This window comes from Halichoerus grypus, chromosome 7 (genome assembly GCF_964656455.1).
Source record: "Halichoerus grypus chromosome 7, mHalGry1.hap1.1, whole genome shotgun sequence".
NCBI lineage: Eukaryota > Metazoa > Chordata > Mammalia > Carnivora > Phocidae > Halichoerus > Halichoerus grypus.
Window position 1 is genome coordinate 127039604 of NC_135718.1, and position 23178 is coordinate 127062781.

The following is a 23178-nucleotide window of genomic DNA, read 5'->3' on the forward strand; positions in this document are numbered from 1 at the left end:
TAAAGTGGAAAGGCATAGGAGGATGTGCAGGGGGAGAGCAGGGGCAGTGGAGACTGCCTCCGTCCACATGTGACCCACTAGAAATGGAAGCCCCGTGAAGGCCTAAGGAGGTTAGCACTTGCTGACTTCCCATGTGCACTTCACTCCTGTAGCCAGTGGGACAGCCTTTAATGCCAGGAATTGGATGGTATATCCTTGTTTTTCCCTCTGCTTCTCTATGTAAGTTCACTTAACAAGCATATTTGCCAGGCACTGTTTCAAACCTAGAGCTACACAGTGGCAGTGGCGTGCTGGACTAGCTCCTACCATAGGGCTCTCGAAACTGTTAAACTTTCAGGAATTACACCAGCGGCAGAACCATTGGTAGCTTGATAGTAGCCATGGTAGGAATGATTTATATCACAGAAAGACATAAATGCTGCCAGTCAGGGCTGGTTTCTCAGCTCACTACGAAGGGTAAGGACAGTCCTTGCCTTCCGGGACAGAGATGAGTCAGTATGAAGTAGGGAGTCTGTACTCTACTACCCTTCCTAGTAGGAATCTTCCAGGAAAATGGCAGAAGGTACTTCCGTTGCTTTGCAGACCGAGGAGTAGAATTGGTTAAAAAAAAAAAAAATGCTTATGGGGCGCCTGGGTGGCTCAGATGGTTAAGGGTCTGCCTTCGGCTCAGGTCATGATCCCGGGGTCCTGGGATCGAGCCCCGTGTCGGGCTCCCTGCTCAGTGGGGAGCCTGATTCTCCCTCTGCCTCTGCCTGCCGCTCCCCCTGCTTGTGCTGTCAAATAAATAAATAAAATCTTTATAAAAAAAAACAAACAAATGCTTAAAAAACTCAGGTATGTGGATGAAGAAAAAGATAAAGCTTTTTCTTGTCTTTTTAAAAGCTATAATTACTCATGGGCCCATTCTGCTTTAAATTCACCAGTAACCTTAGCAGACTTGAGAAAGAAGGTGAAGCAGTGTGGCAATTAACGACCTGTCTGATTTCTAGCACTACTGTCTCAGAGCAGCCTTGGCAAGGTCCTTAAGATGTCTCCCTGTGTGGATAAAACAATGATCCGATTGGAGTACAGCCACTCAGAGGCCTTTAGGCACAGATTTTGATTTTTTGTGTTTCCTCAATATAGGAACAATTACATCATTTAAACAGTAGTATTTCTGACTTAGGAATGGTATTTTTATTTTGCTGCTAAATTGTTATCACAGGACCAAAGCTCTACAAAGAACCCAGTGCAAAATCCAATAAGCACATAATACAAAATGCTTTAGCTCATTGCTGTTTGGCTGGAAAAGTAAATGAAGGTCAGAAGAAAAAAATACTGGAGGTAAGTATGTTTGCATGAAAATTAAATTTGGCAGTATTCTAAAATTGTGGGAGTCTTCTCTGCTACCAACTCAAGAGAAAATACCCTTCATCTCCTCCTAGGATTTCAACAGTATATAAAAGATCTGTAGCTATGTTTTAACTTTAGATTGAGTTAGTTCACTTTCAAATGGGGTTTTAGAAGACTGCGGACTTAACTAAGACTAGGATAGACTTAGATAATAATATAAAATTATAAGTTCTTTTCTTGCCCAGAGCTACTTGTTCATGTTTCATAAATGTAAGTAACGTAATTTTCCTTTTTAAAAGGAGGCTGTATTGCAAAGTTGATAATCAGTGTCTGGTTTGTTAATGGTTGTTTGACTAAGATCAAGATTTAGCAGATATTTCATATCTTCCTGCACGATAATAATATCCACACAGAGCCAACAGAACCTCAGAAGTGAAGTGTTCGCATACATTGTTAAAGTGTACTTTGCTTTTATAATACACATTTTTAGTTCTTCAGAATTTATATTTTAAATTATGTCATAATATTTGACCAAGATAGGGGTAAAACAATTATATAAATTTTATACAGTGAAATGTTTAAGAGTTTTTATTGTTTTTTTTTGTTTTGTTTTTTGTTTTCTGTTTTATTCTGAAGGAAATGGAGAAGTCAGATGCCAACAACTTCTTAATCTTGTTCCGGGATTCAGGCTGCCAATTCAGGTCTTTGTATACTTACTGCCCAGAAACTGAAGAAATTAATAAACTGACTGGGATAGGCCCTAAATCTATCACTAAAAAAATGATTGAGGGACTTTACAAATATAATTCTGACAGGAAACAGTTTAGCCACATACCTGCTAAAACTTTATCTGCCAGTGTTGATGCGATTACCATTCATAGTCATTTATGGCAGACCAAGAGACCAGTAACACCCAAAAAACTTCTACCCACTAAAGCATAGGAGTTGGGAAATACTTGCTTCAGAACATTCGTGGTAAATTTGCACTTCATCTTTCCTGCCTATAGAAAATCTTTCTGATTGCCAACAAAACTTTTATTAATTGAAACTGAACATTAAGCTCTGTTGTCATGAACAACTGGAATGTAAGCCACAGTATTTTGGAGTGCAGAAGATTCTCACATAGGTGGTAAGTCCAAGTGATGAAGGAAATGTTCTGATTCACAAATGGAGATTTGTGTCATCAGGTTCACCTGCTTGATAGTAGACACACTGAAGCACTGAATTCTCATGGACACTAGTTGGACTTATGGTTGAAATATGGCTAAGATTACAAATTATGTATTTGTTTTTTTTTTTTTTTTTTAACTTTTTAATGTACGTTCTTGTCTTCAGATGGTTTATTTTTCTGTTTTTCTCTCCTGGGGGTTTAATCTAAGATACCTTTGTATTTTGTTTCATGTGGAGATCACGAGCGTAGGAAATGCGCCTTCAGAGGTAACTCGCACCTTTCTTATGATGCTAAGACAAACACTAGTGTTTAGTTTTACAATAACCCTCATGTTTTAATGGTGTTAGAGCATTTGCAAGAATTATTCTAAGTATTTACAATTCTGTATTTATTATTCACTCAAGTATTAACATTTCTCTATTAAATAAGAGGAGGTATTGTAAAGAGCTGCTAGTAGGTTCGCTTTAAACCACATGAGCTTAACCAAGAATATGTTATAAGAAGTTGCTGATTAAATCAGTGCTGTTTTTACACCACTTCTGGCCAACTCAGAATAATTTAGATTGTTCTTTTAACAAAAAAGGATTTCTATCTCTTTTAAAGTAAGTCACTTTATAAGCTGGCAGAAGTGAAGGACACTTTGAGAGTAGTCTTTCAATCTGAAGATGTAAGACTTCCTGCCACAAGTTCTCAAGAGGTCCTTACATTATATTTATAACTGATACAAAAATTATATTTAGAATTTTTAAACATGTACAAAGGGCTACATTTTAATTTTAAAATAGCTTCACATTATTTTACTTATATTGAGTTTTTCTTTTTTTATCCTTTTCAAGTGGAACAGCTTAAAGTACACACTTGAAATCTTCTCTACATGATCTTTGTTCCTTTAACAATGTATATCAGAGGGTTAGTTGGGGAAAAACTTCATTCTCAGGAAAAGACTTGAATGATTATGTGACCCTGTTATGTTTCAGTGTTGTGACAACTGTGTACACGTAGAGGGGAGAGACAGTATTGTATCATAAATGAGATGCAGGGTTGGTTTTCTTTCGTGGGAAGTAGAGACTAAAATATATACATTTCTCTAATTGAGTTGTTTAGAGAAATAACTAATATCTCATATGATGTATTTACTTATTTTAAAAGAGAATAGGAATGAGATGTCCCTGAACTGTACTTTTCTATTATTATAAGGCCTTTAGGCATCAGTGCATCTGGGTTATCAACATTTTCTCAAATGCTGTCAATATTTTACTGTAATTTATGTTCTTATATTTATGTATATTTGTTAAAACTGTAAAAAAAAAATTTCACAGATTTTTTTCCAATACCTGTGCAAGATATATGTGTAGCTCAAAACTATTTGTGATCTACTGTTTGCATGTAAGAGACCAGGATATGTAACTCTTATATTTTAAGTGTATACATATTGTGTATATAATATATGAATATTAAGAATGGGGACTTGCACATTTTACCTTTCAGACAACAGTTTCTATCACAGAAGGAAATGATTGCCAGATACATGTTTAGATTAAGCCTAGTTTAAAAAAATAGTAAATCTAATCGAAATACAGTAAATAATAGTCAAAGGGAGAATTAATAAGCACTTTACATTACTAAATTTGTTCTTTTCAATCAAATTTCCCTTATGAAATCAATCTTCTTTGTGATATTACTTGGCCATTAAATTTTTTAAAATTGGCTGCAAGACAATGGAGGAACTATATAAAGCTAAGTACGACCACCCTTTCTTCTTAAATTTATGTGTGTCCAACAATGAATGTCCATAATGTCTAAAGGTAGAACGTGAACATTGCCACAGAAGTTCATTGCTCTCAGAATAATATTTTACTTTATTAATACAGAAGGAATATGGATATATTTCTTTAAGTCTGCAGATTTTTTTTTATTATGGTGCAGCTTTTTAAAAAAATTATGTTTTAAAAATTATACAAATGAAAATTATGGCATTTCATAAAGTCTGGAGATTTCCATCAACCTTACTGAAACACACTGGTGCTTTCATTGTTAGAGGTCAAATTATGATGATGATGATTCCGTTTAAGTTTGCCAAACACTTGTCAGGGTTTCCAGTGTAGCCTGTCAAATTCTGTTTGACGCAGCTTTGGAAAGCTTTCAATTCCTCTTGACTTTTCAATTTTGTTTTAGAATGACTGTTCCAGTTTTTATTTGGCTGTTTAAAGCCAAGTTCAGCTTTTTAATTAAGGTTTCATGGACACTGTTGGGCAATGTACGGTGTATGGTGTGCTTACCTGTCCACTCTAGAGCATTGCTTACAGGTTTTTTTAAGATGCTGTGCTGTAAAATACTGTCATATTTGCTATTTCCTGGTACAGTGTAGTTTTTCCCCTTTCATTTGAATAAAAGCATGGCACCAAATGACGCCTTTTCTGTTTCTTGAATAAAGTGTTTTTTTCCCTAATATTTGAACTTGGGTGAACTCATCATACAGTTTTCCTACATCTTAACCTATGTTTAAATGTAACAATTTGGCAACTTTTGATAATATTGGACATTGTCTGAATACTGACTTAAGGCAATGTTAAAAAGTCTGTAACTTTCTGTGCTTAGCTCAGGCCATCTACGTAGGGTGTATAAATGTTTGTGCTCATGATACATCTTTCTGTCATGTGAAATCGCTTTCTTTTGGTGAAAGATTAAAATGTGCCAGAATCAACACTTTATACCTTCGAAACTGAATGGCTAATGAACTCACTGATCTATAGTAGCCAAAACCGTTCTTGATTTACTCTAAGTTTCACTTTGATTTTGCAGATTATATTCATTCAGTCCAGAGCAATTAAGAAAAAAGATCTAATAACAAAACAACAAAATCTTCATACACAATTATATACCTGAAGAAATTCTGCCATTGCTAAATACAAGTGTGGTTCTCTACCTTTAGATCCTCTGATAGGGTACCCCAGCTTCAAAAACAGAGCTGTACTTCCACTTCCACAGTATTTTGTAATGCTGTAATATTCAGAAATAAAAATATTTAACTGTAAGACTCATGCAGCATTGGAGAAGTCTACACAAACTACGGTACCCTAGAGCCCACTCATAATTTGAGAGTGTGTTCCCTGATCTGGCTGCTTGATAGTTCTTAACTAGGCAGAGGGAGGGGTGCCTGGGTGGCTCAGTCAGTTAAGCGTCAGCCTTTGGCTCAGAGGTCATGATCCCAGGGTCCTGGGATGGAGTCCCGCATCGGGCTCCCTGCTCAGCGGTGAGCCTGCTTCTCCCTCTTCCTGCCATTCCCCCTGCTTGTGCTCTGTCTCTCTGACAAATAAATAAATAAAATCTTAAAAAAAAAAAAAAAACTAGGCAGAGGGAAATGTTCTATAGTGAAGAGAACATTTTTATTTTGTAACCTGTGCACACGGAGAAATAATAAAGAATAATATCCAGCAAAAGAAATGTAGCTGTAATACTCTGACCTAGGAATCAGGCATTGGAAAAACACATCTATAAAATGAGTGTGAAGTTCTCTTATCCCTCAGAAGTGTATTGATGCTTATCTGTATAGATCTTATCTGGGGCACCCGGGTGACTCAATCAGTTAAGCATCGGACTCTTTGGTTTCGGGTCAGGTCCTGATCTCAGGGTCCTGAGACGAGCCTGGTGTCAAGCTCTGCGCTCAGTGTGGAGTCTGCTTGTCCCTCTGCCCCTCTCCCTGCTCACGAGCTCACTCTCTCAAATAAATAAATAAAATCTTCAAGAAATATATAGAGATCCGTGTCTCCTTAAATGGCAGTTTTGCTTTTAAAAGAAATTCTGTACCATTTTGGGGAGGGTGGTGTGTGCCTGGGTCGGTACGTCCCAGCTGCTCGTCACATAAGGCTGTCTAGAATCTGGTTTCAGTCGTCTGTGTTTGGCATCTGGGGTTCAGGCCTTCTAGCACCTCGGTATTTCAAGTCCAGATGCGCAGACAGCGAGGATTAGTGTGTGTGTGTGTTTAATGTCACTGTGGTGTCTATAACTCAAGTTACCTCTATCCACAGTGGCTTATAGTTATGTCAGAAAAAGAAAAAAAATGAGTTCACTTTCCATTGAAGATGATAAAAGCAAACAAGTTAAGAAAAATGTTTTACGACCCACTCAGGCTTTTGTTTTCTTAACATGGTAAGCACAGCCACTGTGGTACTTAAAATACAGATGTCTTTCATTCTGCTTAACCTCAATCTGTTGTTTTAGGTGGCTGATCTGTTCCTTCAGTAGCACCTGTTGGTGTTAGAAGTGCACCCCAGGGTTGGAAGACACGCAGGAGGGCATGTGTCGTGGCCGCCAGTTTACGATTATATTCAGCTGCAGTGATTCCTGACCCCACCCAGTTATTCATACTTCACGGTTTGCATGTTTATATGAGAAAGGAAATGTGGCTGTCAACCCTCAAGCAAGTAGAAACTCTTCACTTTAATACTGCTTTATGATGTAAAAGTACTTTTCTTTTCCTTCCTTCCTCCCTTCCTTTCTGTGAAGAGATATGAGGATCTCCATTTCACAGATGAGGAAGATCAAGCTTCAAAGGTCAGTAATGGCCAGGGACACAAAGCTAGTAAGTGGCAGCATCACAGCTGGGGTCTAAACCAGCTTTCACATCCCCTTCGCTGTGCCTCACAGTGCGCATTTTCGACTGCTGTGGATGTGGCGGAATAAAAATACGTGAGGTCTAATAATTACACTAGTTAGTAATACATTCATCATTGATGGAAAACTGAGAACCTGCTGTTAAAGTGGATTTTGTTCTCTTGCCTAGTAACTAACCAGCATCAACACAACAATGGCTGAAATCAGACTGGTGGGTCCCCATACTCTTAAACATCTAGATTCCTAAGAAGAGAGGAATGGAGAAAGTACAGATGTGGAAAGAAATGAATTCTAACAGGCTGATCAAATTTATCCAGGAAACTGTAATTAGGTGCAAGAGACTAGGTCACAAAGACATGGGGGCTCTTTCATCAAGCAGCCCCCCGTCTTGAGACGGATGCGGTTAGACCTTTACAAGCATCTGATAAACTCTACACTGTAATAGAGGTGTGGACCTGAAGCACGGGGCAGATAAGCCCCTTTCTTATGAATAGTTAAGAGGTCTTGTTTGTTAAGCAAGTTCACTCTAACCAAAACTGACTTTATAAAGAACGTAAGACTATGTTACATCATCAGCCAATAAGGGGCCACATCCTAGTTTTCTTGAGACTTGAGTTTTGAGTTGCAGAGACATTGTTCTGGTGACAGAGCCTTAAAGGCCCACTTTATGGTCATCAACATTTGACAAAGCTAGCTGATTTACACTGCATCCTCTTCACTTTCGTAGCCAGAGACCTCTGTATTGCACTGTTTTTTTGTTCTGTTTTTTGCTGCTCTGTTGTCCCCTCCTACCAGATACAAAAGTTTGCAGACTCATCAGAGGGCTGCCTTGGAACACTTGGGAGGACCACGGATATATCTGTGCATATTAGGCGGGTCATGCTCGGATTCTTTATCCTTACATTCAGTGCCTAAATAGGTATTCAAAATTGATTTGTCAAATGAATAAATAGAAGGAGGACTGCCTAGTCCAGATACAAAATCACACTCAAAACTTAATATGATTTCTGCTAGGCCACCACTGATTTCCTACTATAGATATTTTTTGCCCTAAAAATAGCCCCACGTGACCTCCGTGGTCTGACTCCCTCCGCTTTACACAGGCCATTCCATGGGACCCAGGTGCAGCTCAAAAATTCAAACCATTGGTGACCATGACACAGTGGTGTTCAATTCCCCTACCTTCTCTCTCAGCTCCTCATGTGCCTCCCCACCCCCAAATTATGGGCCAATCCCAAGGCTCAGTTCTCCTTCATGCCCTGCTCAACCTCCACTTCCCTTCTAAGAAGGCCTTCAATACCAGCTCCGACTGGCACCTCTGCCCAGGACCTCCCTCTCCCGCCTGAAGGCTCCCCGTGGCCCGACTCGTGCACCTGACTGCCAGCTCAAGCCTCTTACCTAGAAGTTCCACTGTCCCCAGCTCAACCGGTTTCTTTTTTTCTTTTATTTTTAAGGATTTTTATTTGACAGCACAAGCAGGGGGAGTGGTAGGGGAGGGAGAAGCAGGCTCCCTGCTGAGCAGGGATGCAGGGTTCCATTCCAGGACCCTGGGATCCTGACCTGAGCCCAAGGCAGACGTTTAACCGACTGAGCCATCCAGGTGCCCCTCTTTTTCTTTTTTCTTTTTTTTTTTTTTTTAAGATTTTTCCCAACTCAACCAGCTTAAAAACCAAATGTCAACCTCCTAGTAAAACCTGGTATATATCTAGCCACCACGGCTGAAACCCTCCCGGTCTTCTCTTCCTCCTTCCTCCGTCCGACACAGAAGGCACCTCCCTCATACCTGGACAACCACCAGATCCTGTCCGTGTTCACACTTGCCATCTGTTCCTCATCTTTACTGCCACCAGCCTCGTGTCCAGGTGCCAGCAGCTCCTGCTTAAACTCTGCAAGGGCCTCCAGCTCGTCTTTCCCTAATTCCATTTCCCCACCACAAACAGTGCTGCCAACTGGTACTGAATTTTCCTAAAGCACTGCTTTCGCCCCGTCCTCCCCACCAGTCAAAAACTCCCATGGGGCCTTACCGTCACGGTGAGCTCAGCATTTAGAGCCCTCACAGGCTTGCCGAAACTTGGCTTCTCAGCAACATCAGAACATCTGATAGTCAAATATCCAACAGGCACACCAGAACTCAGAAAAATTTGACATTTCAAAATAACTCATCACAGTAATCATGAAAAAAAAATCAAACTGTAAGGACTTTCTTATATTTATTTTACGGTTTATTATTTTCGGTTGCAGAGAGGATAGGGCTGGGGTGTTTTGATTTGTAACCTTTTGGTGCTTGGGACCACGGAAGGTCTTACTCCTGTCATTCATGTCGCTCCTTCCTATAACACAGACCTCCTCTTCAGAAAGGCTGACCTGCTTTGACCTTGATATAATGCAGGATACCACAGTCGGCCTCACGTCAAAGATACTTGTACAGTTCATTTTCTCCAATAATGTGTTAGTTAGCTGCTTGAGAGGAAGCACTGTGTCCATCATGTTACCTAATCGAGCGCTTGCCCCGTGGTAGGAAGGGGCTGTTCAGAGTCAGTCTGCACTGAAGGTGACCTTAGAAACTGGTTTCACTGATCCGTGGCAGAATCGAGGCACCGTGTGGGGGAGTCCCTATCAACCCACAGGGAACACTGCCAAATTCCTGCTGCAAATAACTGAAAATTCACACTAACTTTCCCATAACCAACTTTCTGTAAAATCACTGAAAAGTCATTGCAAGTCCTAGTTTAGAAGCTTCTGTGGGCAGAATAATTACAAAGAGAAAAATGTTACTTCCTTTCCAAACAAATTCTGGGGCCATTTTTATATTGAGGGACTTCCCTACTGCCTGTCTTTTAAGTTTCTGATGGGTTTGTTTTGGCCTTGAAAAGAACTGCAGAAACCTGCAACGGAGGACAGATGGGAGCCTTACTTTCCTTGAAAGCCACACTCTTGCCCTCACGCTCCACTTCCATCCGAACTCCTCCCCCTCCTCCTAAAGGCCAACAACGAAGTCTGGGGTACATCCCGAGACAATCACACAGCTACGGGCCATGGGCTTTTGCACTGAGTCACCCCTCAGCAGTGTGGGCTGAAGCTAACTCAGATGCTGTCCTTTCCCAGCCACCCCATATTTAGCACCTGAAAGTTTCGGAAATGATTGAACATCTGAAACATTCTGCATGGCCTCTGGCATCCAGGGTGGGGCCCCTTCCCTGGTATGTGCCACCCCTTAGGTGGTGAGGCTGCAGGGCAGGGTCAAGAACTGTCGTGATCTTCATTATTCTACGGCTTCCTGCCTACCTACCCACCCACGCACCCGGAGGGTCCCCTCTGGGGCTCAGGGGTTGGGGTCTACGGGAAACCTCATCTTGGCAACCAGTCAATAATAGTGAATAAAACAGAGGACTCCCCATTCCCAATTCAATACTTATCAAGAGAGGGTGTGGACACCCAAGGACACATGGTTCTGTGAGGTTTTCCTCCCACTCTGGTCTCCATTACTGCTAACCTCCCTGTCAACCACAACTGAACTGGTGTCATGCTATCTGTCTGTGCTTTGGCCTTGTCAGCAGTTTGTCTGCAGCCTCTGTCACCCTGTGAAATTCACGATCAGTGACACCAGGTCCGGTGAACTCTGGTTGTCCAAGACCTGAAGACCCCCCAGATGGGGATTATCTCTTTCTGGATTCCCAGTGCAATTCCAAAACCATTTACTGATCATTCACTATGTGCACAGAAAGCCTCATGTCCTGGAGGGGAGGAGGGGTGGCGCAAGCAGGCGAGTCTGGCAGCAAGACAGGTGGAAACGAGCAGTCCTCCGTGACGCAGCCCAGGCTGCGAGCGCAGAGCGCTGGGGGTGTAGGTGCAGAGCCCGTAGGGTGGGGAGACCATCTACTGGATGCCTGCTCACAGCCCGCTCGGGGACAGGGCCTTCAGTGCACTGGGGCGAATACAATCTTCACAACACCCAATCAAGTAGATGCAATCACACCCATTTAAAGACGTGGAGACTGGAGCCCAAGATCACACGGCTGTCAAGTTATAACGCTGATACAGAACCCAGACTCCTGCCACTAATAATCTGACTAAAGTTCTGTTCATTCACTGACCACAAGCAGACACAATGACATATAAGATACGTATTCAATAAATGTGACATCACAACACGGAGAACAGGGTTTTTAAAAATATGTATTTTTAATGTAATAGTGTTGGGAAAGTTGGATAGACATCTAGAAAAAAAAACTATAGATGGATTAAAAAGAAGAATACAGTTGAATGTTTTTAGACCATCAAAGAAAAAGTAACACTCTAAATTCTGGAACTGCTAAGACCAACAAATTTGACTATATGAAAATGTAAAACTAAAAATAAAGGGAAAACAGCCAAGAAAAAAAGTCTGGAAGAATATTTGAATTAAATGGGACAATGCTTAATCCTAAATAGTTCATATAAAAAATACAGTAGATAAATGTATAAAGGACATGATTAGATAGGTCACATAAGACGAATTAAGTACGGAAAGACTTTCAGTCTTATTTATAATCAAAGAAATGTACATTAAAATGAGGAACCATTTTTACCTCATTACCTATTAAAGTGAAAAATATCTTACTGATGAATATTTCTGACAAGATTGCATTGAACCCAAACCCTTCATACGATGCCATACAATTACTAGTCGTTATAAGCATCTGTACTGAGCCATTTTCATAGCCTTTGACCTTCTCAAGGGCATTTATACTATAAGAATGTGAAAGAAAAAGTTCATTAAGTGCAGTTATTTGTTACAAATTTCTGTAACAGCAAAAAATACTGGAGAAATCCAAAATGCCCAAAATCAAATTATTAGAAACATTATATTAAATAACATAAGTATTAGGCAACATAGAAAAATGTGGATTTATATGGCATTGAGATAAGCAGACTATGAAACTGTGTACATTCTAATTACTAATGACTCTGAAACCGTTGTGTTAAAAAAAAAATATGTGGAAAACATCTGAGATGGAATGTGAAAAAAAACAGAAAATCCAAGAATAATGGGATTACAAATAGATTCTCTCCTCTGGTTGAAAGAAATTCACCAAAATGCTACACATGGTCGTGCCGCAGCGCTGGGCCTGGGTGGATGGACCTCATTCTACAGTCTACAATCTGCTTATATGGCCTTTATGATGAAAAAGGCAAATACAATGTTCAAAATGTTTCCTAACGGGTTAAGATTATGTGTACAGAAAAATTAAAACTGGGGGAAGAAGTTGTAAGAACTTACATATATAGCTCATAAAGGGACAGAAAGAAAATAAACCTATTCCTGAAAGCAACCTAGTCCAAAGCATGAGATCTTTATTTGTTGTCTCCTCTGTTGTCAGGTTTGTGCCCGTCATGGCGAGGGACAGAGAGAAGCTCTGCGGGCAGGCAGGGCTGACCCACATAACCAAGTCGGTCCAGGGAGCAGAAGGCCCATAAGGGATCAGGGGTCACAGAAGGCTCCCGGGGGGCGAGGTGGAGAAAGAGGGAAGACCACCTCTGCTCTGTTGACACCCGCCGGAGAGTGCCAAGATTCTCAGCTGAGCAGGATGAGTGTTCTAGTGGTTGACTTGCTTCTAATCCTGTGGGGGAATCCCCCCCCCACCCCGGAGGAGGAGAGTGAGCAGGAGGAGAGTGAGTGGAGTTGGCCTTGGTCACTGAAAGTTGGACAGAAATCCATCCAGCTCTGGCCTTTGGGGCTTCCTCGCATCCAGACAGGTTCACAAAGGCCCGCAGGGCTCGGCCGCAGCACAGAGAATCCGCCCTGTGCTCTGGGCCACACACTTCCCTTGGGTATGAGACCACAGCCCCAGGAAGCAAGAATCTTTGTGTTTTTAATAAACAGCCTACTTCTCCTTCCCCCTCAAACCCCTCCCTAGGCTTCCCTCTCGGTCCCTGCCCCATTCTTCTTTTTTACCTGGCGGTTTCCTGGCTGTTCACCTCTAGCTTTCACAATCACTCATGCGCTCCCTGCCTCAGACTGACGTGTCCCCAAGGGCAAGTGAAGTCCAGCGGCACTGGGCCTGGCCCCGATCCCCTCCAGGCTCTGGCAAGCAAGCACTGCTCCTGCCAGCCTTCAGGGAAGGAGACTGAGGCCCCCGAGGCCCCCCAGGAGTGTGGGTGTCACTCATCAGACATGAGAAAAACTGCTCTGGATCTCCAGCAGCCCCCACAGGTTCCCACCCTCTGGGCGGGTCTTCAGAGGAAACTCAAGCCTGAGGCTGGGATGCCCATGGAGGGACCACCCGGAAACCATTCATTCTCTGGCCTGGCCTCTGGCGTGCCTTTCCGCCTCTTGTAATTGGCCACGGAGAAACAATCTCGACAGGAATGGCCTGGACACAAGCATGCCCAACTCTCCTTAAGCTTTCCCACTCCCTGAGGATCCCCATGGACCACAGGGACCTCAAGCTAGAGTGACCTTTTGTCGCCGTTTGCCCAGAACAGTCCTGGTTTATGGCCCGCGTTAATTACCATAGATCCTCTCGCTCTCAGAAGTGCCCCGGTTTGGATCATACATTATTTTATCCACAGAACACCTACCTGCACAGGCCTCTCTGTGCTCCCTGAGCCCAGTGAATGGGAAGGCATTCATATAGTTCCCAAATACAGCCACCCCAGGCCCATCGTTGACTCCTCTCTGCTGAGATCCACAATGTTACAAAGATCTCTTAATCCTCGCCCTTCCGTCCCCACTGCCAGTAATCTGTTTCAGATGCTCCCTATCCCCCCACAAGTGATTACAACAGCCTACTCTGGGGTCTCCTTGGCCTGAGCCTCTCCCCTGTCCAATCCACAGTTCGGCCAGTGATCTTTTCAAAACAGACAGAGGTCATGCCCTACTCACAAACGTCCAGTGGCTCCCCACTACCTACAGAACGAAATCAAGATCGTCCTGTGATCTGCTCCCGGCTACCTTTCCTGCTTCCTCTCCTGCCACTCGCGTTCCACCCTGGGCTCTGGTCACACCGGGCCCATGTCCTGTTGCTCTAATTCACCCTCCAGCTCCTTCCTGGACCTGCACTCACGGGTCATCTCCTGGAAGGCCTTTTCTGATGTACTCTTGCCATCAGAAGTAACTGCTCTTTCCTCTAACCTGCAAGAGGACTTGTGCCTTTATCACTTTGACTTCTGGCATGCTGGCCGCTGCAGAGGCTGCATCTATATCTATCCCCCTGCCTCAAGGCATCTTCCTCGCAATGCCTAAAACACTGCCTGCCCCATGAAGGAGCTCACTGTTAAGTGAACTGAATCAAGATTGATAATCCACCTCCAATTTTCAACACTAGAGTGCCCAACAGGTCCGTCACTCATTCCTGGTGACAGCGTGGTGGGCTCTGGGTGGGCACACACATAGAAACGTTGGTTCCGACACAGTATCTCCTGGGAGGGATGTCTGCTAAGAATTTGGACCCGGAACAAAAGCAAAAATTGACACTCAGGACCACACCAAAATAAAGAGCTTTGCAAAGCAAAGGAAACCATCAACAAAATGAAAAGGCAGCCTACTGAATGGGAGCAGTTATTTGCAAATGACATCACCCATAAGGAGTTAATATCCAAAATACACAAAGAACTTATACAGCTCAACACCAAAAAACCACAAATAATCCAACTTAGAAAATGGGCAGAGGACCTGAGTAGACATTTTTCCAAAGAAGACATACAGATGGCCAATAGACACATAAAAAGATGCTCAACATCACTCATCCTCAAGGAACTGCAAAATCAAAACCACAATGAAGGATCACCTCACATCAGTCAGAATGGCTAGTATCAAAAAGAAATGACAAGTGTTGGCGAGGATGTGGTGGAAAGGGAGCCTCTTTGTACTGTTGGCAGGAAGAAAAATGGGTCCACCCACTGTGTGGAAAACAGTTTGAAAACACTAATTGAAAAAAAAATATCTGCACCCCTATGTTCATTACAGCATTATTTACAATAGCCAAGATATGGAAGCAACCTGTGTTCACTGACAAAGGAAATGTGGTGTGTATGTGCTCTCTGTATATTCTATATATGCTCTAATTATATATGTTATATATGTAATATATAATGCAATATTAATCAGCCATAAAAAAAGGACCAAGATCCTGCCAAGTGAAATTTTCAGACAGAGAAAGGCAAATGCCATTTGATTTCACTCATATATATAATCTAAAAAAAGCAAGTGAACGAATAAACAACAAAAACAGACTCATAAATACAGAGAACTGGTGGTTGCCAGAGAGGAGGAGAGTTGGAGGGTGGGCAAAACAGGTGTAGGGGATTAAGAGGTACAAACTTCCAGTTATAAAACAAATCTGGGGAGTGAAAAGTACAGCATCGGGAATATAGTCAGTCAACGTTGCATGGTACCATGCAGACAGCAGTAAGCAGTGGTGGTAAGCAGTGTGTAACGTATAGAATTATCAAATCCCTATGTTATACACCTGAAACTAACATAATACTGTGTGTCAGTACTTCGATATATAAGATTAACAAAAAAAAAAAAAAAAAAAAAAGGATCTGGACTTAACTGGAGTTGCCCAGAATCCTCGCAGTAGAAACGGCATACCAAAATAAAAGGCTTTTGCACAAAGGAAACCGTCAACAGAATGAAAAAGCAACGTACCAAATGCGAGAAGAAAGGGTACCTTCTGGAGGAAGGGCAAGCTTTCCTTCACCCATCCTCTCCTGGGGAGCCACCACCCCCTGCAAGGTCAGGCGTCATTCCCACCCTTTCATGAATCCTCTCCTGACCCGGTCCATAAGGGATCTCACCCTCCTCTAAACTTCCGACTCCTAATTAAAGACAACTAATCTGCTGCTAAATTAGGTACCATCTTGAGTCATCTTTTGTCCTGAGTTTACATCTGTGTTTGGCTTAATAGGTAGATTTGACCAGATGAGGGCAGATAAAGAAGAGCTGGGATTAAATCCCAGGCCCCTCTCCTTTTCTGTCTGGATACCCTTCCTCTCTAGCTTAAAACCTTCCCATGTGGCTTCATAAGGACCTGATTTGGTCAGAAAAGCCACTCTTCGAGTTAGGACATTTAGCCTGGCGCCTCAGGAGCCTAACAGCAGCTGGAGGGCTCTGGTGCCCAATTCCTGATTAGGAGGGAGGCCCCCAGTGCAGGCTCCCTCATTCACCCCGACCCTGTTTGTGCACCAGAGAGCAGAACCCCTTTTTCCTAGAGAACAGGTGAACCTGCAGCAGTCTGAGGCACCCTCCCCCCCCTTACAAAACCCTCAGCCGGGGTTCTATCCCCTCACCTCTAATAAAACTAGAGAAAACAACAGCACGGAGCATGGGCAGGAGCGAAGTGGGCGACGAGAACAGATGGGGGCTCTCGGGCACACGCCACCTCTTGCATCCTGACGTCAGACGGCTCCCACTGGGAGGCAGGGCAGGTGTCCCAGCCCTGAGGACCCTCCCTCGAACAACCCTCGAAGCCCCCTCTGCCGGGTCCCTGCCCTTCCCCTAGGGCCAGCCCCAAAACGTAGGCCTCAACCCGGGGAGGGGGGCCTGCCCCTCCCACGCCACCCTCTCCTCCCTCACCTTCCTGCCCACCCATTTGCCTCGGTCTGGGCGGCAGGAAGGGAGGTGCTGGGCACCGGCCGTGAAGAGCAACCCCCACCCCCCTTCCCTCGCTCAGAGCTCCCGCCGCCCGCACCCAGGCTGCGTCCCGCACAGGCCTCGCGGCCCCCCGCCATGCACCGCACCGAGCCCTGGCTCCCCAGCCCGGGGACGGCGTCCTGGGACTACTCGGGGTCCGGCGACCTGGAGGAGCTGGAGCCGTGCCGGGTCCGGGACCTGCCCTACGGCTACGCCTACGTGCCCGTGCTCTACCTGGCGGCCTTCGCGGTGGGCCTGCTGGGCAACTCCTTCGTGGTGTGGCTGCTGGCTCGGCGGCGCGGCCCGCGGCGGCTCGTGGACACCTTCGTGCTGCACCTGGCCGCCGCCGACCTGGGCCTCGTGCTCACGCTGCCGCTGTGGGCGGCGGCGGCGGCGCTGGGCGGCCGCTGGCCGTTCGGCGAGGGCCTCTGCAAGCTCAGCGGCTTCGTGCTGGCCGGCACGCGCTGCGCAGGCGCGCTGCTGCTGGCGGGCCTGAGCGTGGACCGCTACCTGGCGGTGGTGAAGCTGCTCGAGGCGCGGCCGCTGCGCACCCGGCGCTGCGCGCTGGCCGCCTGCTGCGGCGTCTGGGCCGCGGCGCTGCTGGCCGGCCTGCCCTCCCTGGCCTACCGGGGGCTGCAGCCCCTCCCCGGCGGCGGCCGGGGCAGCCAGTGCGGGGAGCAGCCCTCCGACGCCTTCCAGGTGCTGAGCCTGCTGCTGCTGCTGCTCACGTGCGTGCTGCCCTTGGGCGTCAGCCTGGTCTGCTACTGCCTCATCTCGCGCCGCCTGCGCCGCCCGCCGCACCCGGGCCGGGCCCGGAGGAACTCGCTGCGCATCATCTTCGCCGTCGAGGGCGCCTTCGTGGGCTCCTGGCTGCCCTTCGGCGTCCTGCGGGCCGTCTTCCACCTGGCGCGCCTGGGGGCGCTGCCGCTGCCCTGCGGCCTGCTGCTGGCGCTGCGCTGGGGCCTCGGCATCGCCACCTGCCTGGCCTTCGTCAACAGCTGCGCCAACCCGCTCATCTACCTGCTGCTGGACCGCTCGTTCCGCGCCCGCGCCTGGCGCGGGGTCTGCGGGCGCGCCGACCGCCCGGCGCGCAGAGGCAGCTCGGCGTCCTCGCTCTCCAGGGACGACAGCTCCGTGTTCCGGAGCCCGGCCGGCAGCTGGGAGCGAGCCCGGACGGCGAACGCGGGCCGGGCCCTGCTGTAGCTGTCCCGCGCCGGGCGGAGGTGGCGGCCCCGGAGCCCGCAGGGGAGGGAGGCCCGGGGCGGGGGGTGGGGCGGGAGTGGGGGAGACTCCCCAGACGTGCCTTCTCGGCTGGGGGCCGGCACTGCCCGGACTCCCAGGGCCTCCTTCATTAGCTTTCCCAGAACCTCAGCGCTTTTGGAACTCCCGCCCCCAAACCAGCCTGCTGAGAACAGCTGTTCTCTCAGCCCAGTGGGCAAGTGGGGCTAATTTTCTCCAGTTCAGTAAAGGTCCTATGAGATGGAGCAGACAGCAGCCTGGACACCCACAGTTTCGCCAAGTAGAAGAAAGGGAAGTGGTTTCCTTCTCTGCCCCATTAGGAATAGCGCTGGCCAGAATACCAAACCCAGACCCCCCAAAAGCTACTGTTGTCTCCAGCTATGCTTTCTCTGAACCCCTACAATAGCCAGTCTTCCGAGAAATACCTTCTCGAAGTCAGACCCTCTGGCCCTCTCACTCTACAAGAAATTCTATAGAATATGGGAATTGACAGCCCTTTTGTATTTAGTCATCTTTGTGTCTATGATGTATCATTGGCCACTATCAGTTCAGATTTGCATTTTCAAAGCTCACCAAAGCCATGGGAACCAGCCCCAGTGTGCGCTGCCCAGTTTATTCCTCCTGACAATCTCCCAGAAAGTGCTAGGCCTACCCTAGTTTTGTATCCTCTCCCCAATCCCATGAAGCGGACAGACTCACCCTGGAAATTATCTTGGCCCTTTCCTCTGGACAGAAGATTCTGAAATCTTTCGCCAGACATTCAGATTCTCTATCACTCAGCCAGGGCCAGCAGAATCATCTGTGTCAGTTCACCTTTCTCAATAAAAACTGTTGCTAGCCTGAGCTCGACAATCATGTCTTTCTTTACTTGAGTAGTGGGAGTGAAATGAGTGTCAGGAGAAAAATCCAATACTGGATCAGACAAAATTCAAACCAGTAGTTGAGGTTAACCTCAGATGATCAGGATTTAGTGTGATGTCAGAGACCTAGACAGCTGCACCATTTCGGGAGCAGTAATTGTACAGAAAGGCAACAAATCCTTTATTTTAAAGGACATTTCACATTTTGAAGGTTACAGAGGAAAAAAGATGTAAGGGCATCTGCCGGCCAGGTGTCACTTCAAAGAGGAAATGAGTCACTGTGATTTTTTGAATATGTACTGGGCATTTTTTCCTATCCTTTTTGAGACCATCTATCCATTTTCTGACTTTGTGACTTACCCTCTGAGGGTTTGGGAATTCGGTGTTTATACTTTTGATTTAAGAGGATTTGCCTAAAGGAATGTCAATCAGTGCAGGGAAAGGAACGTAATTCTCCTTGAGAACCACCTGCCAGCCAGATCTCCACCAGCCCAATCATAAAGTTGCAGGCTCCGGGCAGCATGCACTGAGATCAGCACTCCAGTGCTAGGCTGGGTCTGAATCCTGGGCATTCATTCTCAAGCTGCTTAACCCCCTACCTAATACCACTGCATTTGTCTTTAGCCTTTGGGGCTGTTGGATTAGAGTGGATTGAATGTCACCCCCCATCTTGACCCCACCTGTCAGCTGTCCCTAGTAGGTGAGGCTGTTAAGAAAGGTTAAGCACATTCCTCCCATACACCCAGAGAGAGGCAAGAGTTGCAGCCTGTGGGGTCCTTGGTGCCAGTAGGACAAATTTCAGACACTCTTGAGGTTTAAGAGCTCAAGTATATCATGGCTCTTCCTATCCTCACCCTTGCTCTCTGATGCAAGAAATTATTTTTCGCTGGGGTGCCTGGCTGGCTCAGTCCAAGGAGCATGCGACTCTTGTTCCTGGGGTCATGGGTTCGAGGCCCACATTGGGTGTAGAGATTACTTAAATAAATCTTTAAAAAAAAGGAAATTATTCTGTGTCATACGGCGGGCTTGCAGGATAGGGAAGCTAGCTCTCCTGTGGGTTGGGATGTGGCGAAACCTCAGCTTACAGGCCAGGCACTTCTCTTGACTGTTCTGACTGGTGCCACCTCTATTCCCACCAATATACGTCTCCTGACTTACTGACTCATTGAGCTCTCTGAACGCAGACAGGAAGAAGGCTTCTCCATGCCCAGGTTTCTTTATAGCCCTTCTGGAGTACTTATTGAAACTCAGCATTTACTTCCCGCTGCAGAACTCCGGCTGATGGGCTGACGAGGAGAGAAAGTTCCCTCCCTTTGTTTCAGTAGGTCACTGAATTAGTCTGCCTTGTGTCCCTTGGAAATTTTCTTTTATATGCACACAAGAGCAAAAGAGGACCAGGAAACTTACAGTTTTCACTGAGGAAGACGAGGCGCAGGTTCAGGAAAGAGTTAAATGAGCACTCCCACATATATTGCCAGCAGGAGAGTTAAAGGGCAGATTCTTTTTTCTTTTTTTTAAGATTTTATTTATTTATTTGACAGAGAGAGAGTGCGCACAAGCAGGCAGAGCGGCAGGCAGAGAGGGAGAGGGAGAAGCAGGCTCCCCACGGAGCAGGGAGCCCCACGTGGGGCTCGATCCCAGGACCCTGAGATCCTGACCTGAGCCAAAGGCAGACGCTTCACCGACTGAGCCACCCAGGCCCTCAAAGGGCAGATTCTTTTAGAAAGCAATTTGTCAATCAATACCCAGAGCTTTAAAAAATATTCATATCCCATCCCTCCAAAATGTCCTTTCCCTGTGACCCTGTGATTTCATGTCCGCCACTCTCTTCTGAGACAATAATACTAAGAAAAGTTTGATGCACCAAGTTCTAAAACATTCTTAAAGACTTCACCTGAAAGGGAACAACTTGAATGTCTGGTGGTGTAATGCCCTCATTAATATAATGGGCTGTTGTTAGGCAAATTTTTAAGATGTTGCTGAAAGGAGAGATTAGAAAATGTTGACGATAAAAGAAAAGAAGGTAACAAAATTGCGTGTGTTGAACACCCACTCGCTTCAAGCTCAATAATTGTTAGATGGGTTTTGGTAAAGCAAAACCTTACATGCCACCACGTCCTGTGGATAAAAACTATCTTTCGCTCTTTAGCACAAGTTTTAAGCATCAGGTATGTTTCTTTTCTCTTGGTGCTAAGGAAGGAAATGCCATCTGTCTTACTTCTTTGTTCATTGTTGGTCTCTGCCATCAGAATATGGGCTCCATAAGTGAAAGGAGTTTGTCTGCTTTATTCAGGGCTGTATCCCAATGCCTGGGACCCTAGCTGGCATGCAATAGGCACTCATTAACTGCCTGCTGAAGGAATGACCATCAGAACCACACCATAATATGAAATGATATGACATATTGTGAAGAGTAGGAGGAAGGATATGTCATTTTAGGTATGTTCGATAAAAGGGCACATGAGAAAGTCTAGAGGAAATTCAATAAATGTTAGCAGTGATTGTGTCAGAGTAAGGGGATTATAGATCCCTTCCCCCGTCCATCTCTCTGTTCTCGAAAATTTTATAACTTTTTTTTTAAGGGAAGTTATCAAAGGGCCGTGAAACTGCCAAAGCGCTGGGGCTAACTAACATCGGCCTGGGTCCTGCCTCCCGCCGCCACACTAGCTGCCTGTCCTGGGGTGTCTCTCTGCCACGTGAGCCTCACTTTCTTCATCCGAAGGATGGAGATGATTATGTCTGCCTGGGCTGCCTGGTAGATCAAAGGAAATCATGTTCTTGAAAGTACTTTGTAAGCTGTGGTGTTTTAGACAAACCAACCACAGGAGCCCCGCCTTGGGACAATCTCGTTCCAGGCCCTGCTGCCCCCTCCCCATCCCCATCCCTGTCACCACCCCCGCCCCTGCCCTCACCCTCGCCCTGCCCTCCGCTGTGGAGGCGAGAAGGGTGGAGCTGCTCTGGGGTTTTAAAAGGTCAGCATCAACTATACTCAAATTTAAAAAAAGAGATAGATTAAAAAAAAAAAAAAAGGTCAGCACCTGGTCAAAGGCTGGGCACATTTGCCCTGTGTGATTCTGACTTCATTCTTGTGACTAATTCTGGGCATTTTTTCTCACCTCCCTTAATCCTCGGGGTTCTTTCTCAGGGCATAGTGTGGGAACCCAGGGCCCCCCCCGGGGTGATGAGTGATCTGAGGAGTTCAGAAGAATGACAGAGCTGGCAAAGCTGTGCTCGGTGACAGGACTCAGCCCCCGTGTCATTCTGAGGGTAAAATGAGGACTCTGGACACTTGTGAGGGCTTCCCAGGTGGTAGATCTTATCAAGTCTAAATCCCTCCCTTGCTGGGGCTGAGTGACCTGCAGGAAGCTTCTTACCACTCCCTGTCCTGCACCAAGCCCCCCAGCCTCAGGCGAATGGGGCAAATGATAGAAAGACCCGTAGCCAACAGACCAGGGAATGCTTGGAAAGTGAGAGGAAAAGAGGAAGCGAAGATGTGCAATCGCTCTTCCTCTTCACGATCACCAAAGTCAAGAAGTATGTAATGACATCTTCCATGAAGGCAGACACTGCCTGGGATTCACATTTACTACATCACAGTACTATAGAGCTAGAAACCCATTTTGTCCATTCTAAGAAGAGGACACTGAGGATCAGAGATGGGAAGTCACTTGTTTAAGGTAATAATAACACCACTTACGTCTGTGTAACACGCCACAAATGTTTAAAAAGCACAAACACATGATTTCATCAATTCTCATGACCCTGCAGCAGGCAGGAATGATTAGCTTCATTTTACTGACGACGAAACTGACAAGTAAAGAGGCTTGGTCAAGGTCACAGAGAAGCAAACATTGCCGCTCAAACCTTTGTCGAACCCTCCTGCCCTCTCTTCCCCTGCGACACCCAAAGAGGCGCTCTCTCCATTCTGAACCCAGCTCACACTAGGCGACTCCCTGACCCAGGCTCTCTCTTAAAAATTTTAAGAATTTTAAGAATTTTTAAGAATTTCCAAGACACATACCATATAATCTCACTTACATGTGGAATCTAAAAAAAACAAGACAAATGAATAAACAGATAAAAAGCAGACTCAGACCTAGAAATACAGAGAACAAACTGGTGGTTGCCTGAGGGAAGGGGGGGGATGGGCAAAATGGGTGAAGGGGAGTGAGAGATCCAGGCTTCCGGTTATGGGAAGAATAAGCGAATGAGTCATGTGAATAAAACGTACAGCACAGGGAATCTGGTCAATGATATTGTATTTGGTTGTGTGGTGACAGAGGGCAGCTACCCTTGGGGTGGGCACAGCGTAACGTAGAGTTGTTGAATCACTATGCTGCACACCT

The 23178-nt window shown here is 45.7% G+C and overlaps 2 protein-coding genes across 5 annotated transcripts in view; both read left to right on the forward strand.

The window, feature by feature from the left end:
- CAMSAP2 (calmodulin regulated spectrin associated protein family member 2) overlaps window positions 1–4909 on the forward strand; it is a 112749-nt gene extending 107840 nt beyond the window's left edge. For all 4 annotated transcript variants that reach the window (XM_078078249.1, XM_078078250.1, XM_036086702.2 and 1 more), the window contains 2 exons: window positions 1205–1323; window positions 1969–4909. In XM_078078249.1, coding sequence (XP_077934375.1) covers window positions 1205–1323; window positions 1969–2274 — 425 coding nt within the window. In that variant the 3' untranslated portion in view covers window positions 2275–4909. The remainder of the gene's footprint in view (window positions 1–1204; window positions 1324–1968) is intronic.
- An 11771-nt stretch (window positions 4910–16680) lies between these two features.
- GPR25 (G protein-coupled receptor 25) lies at window positions 16681–17936 on the forward strand. Its single transcript, XM_036086701.2, has one exon. It carries the CDS (start codon window positions 16830–16832, stop codon window positions 17934–17936), a length of 1107 nt encoding a protein of 368 aa, XP_035942594.2. The 5' UTR covers window positions 16681–16829.
- Window positions 17937–23178: the final 5242 nt, after the last annotated feature.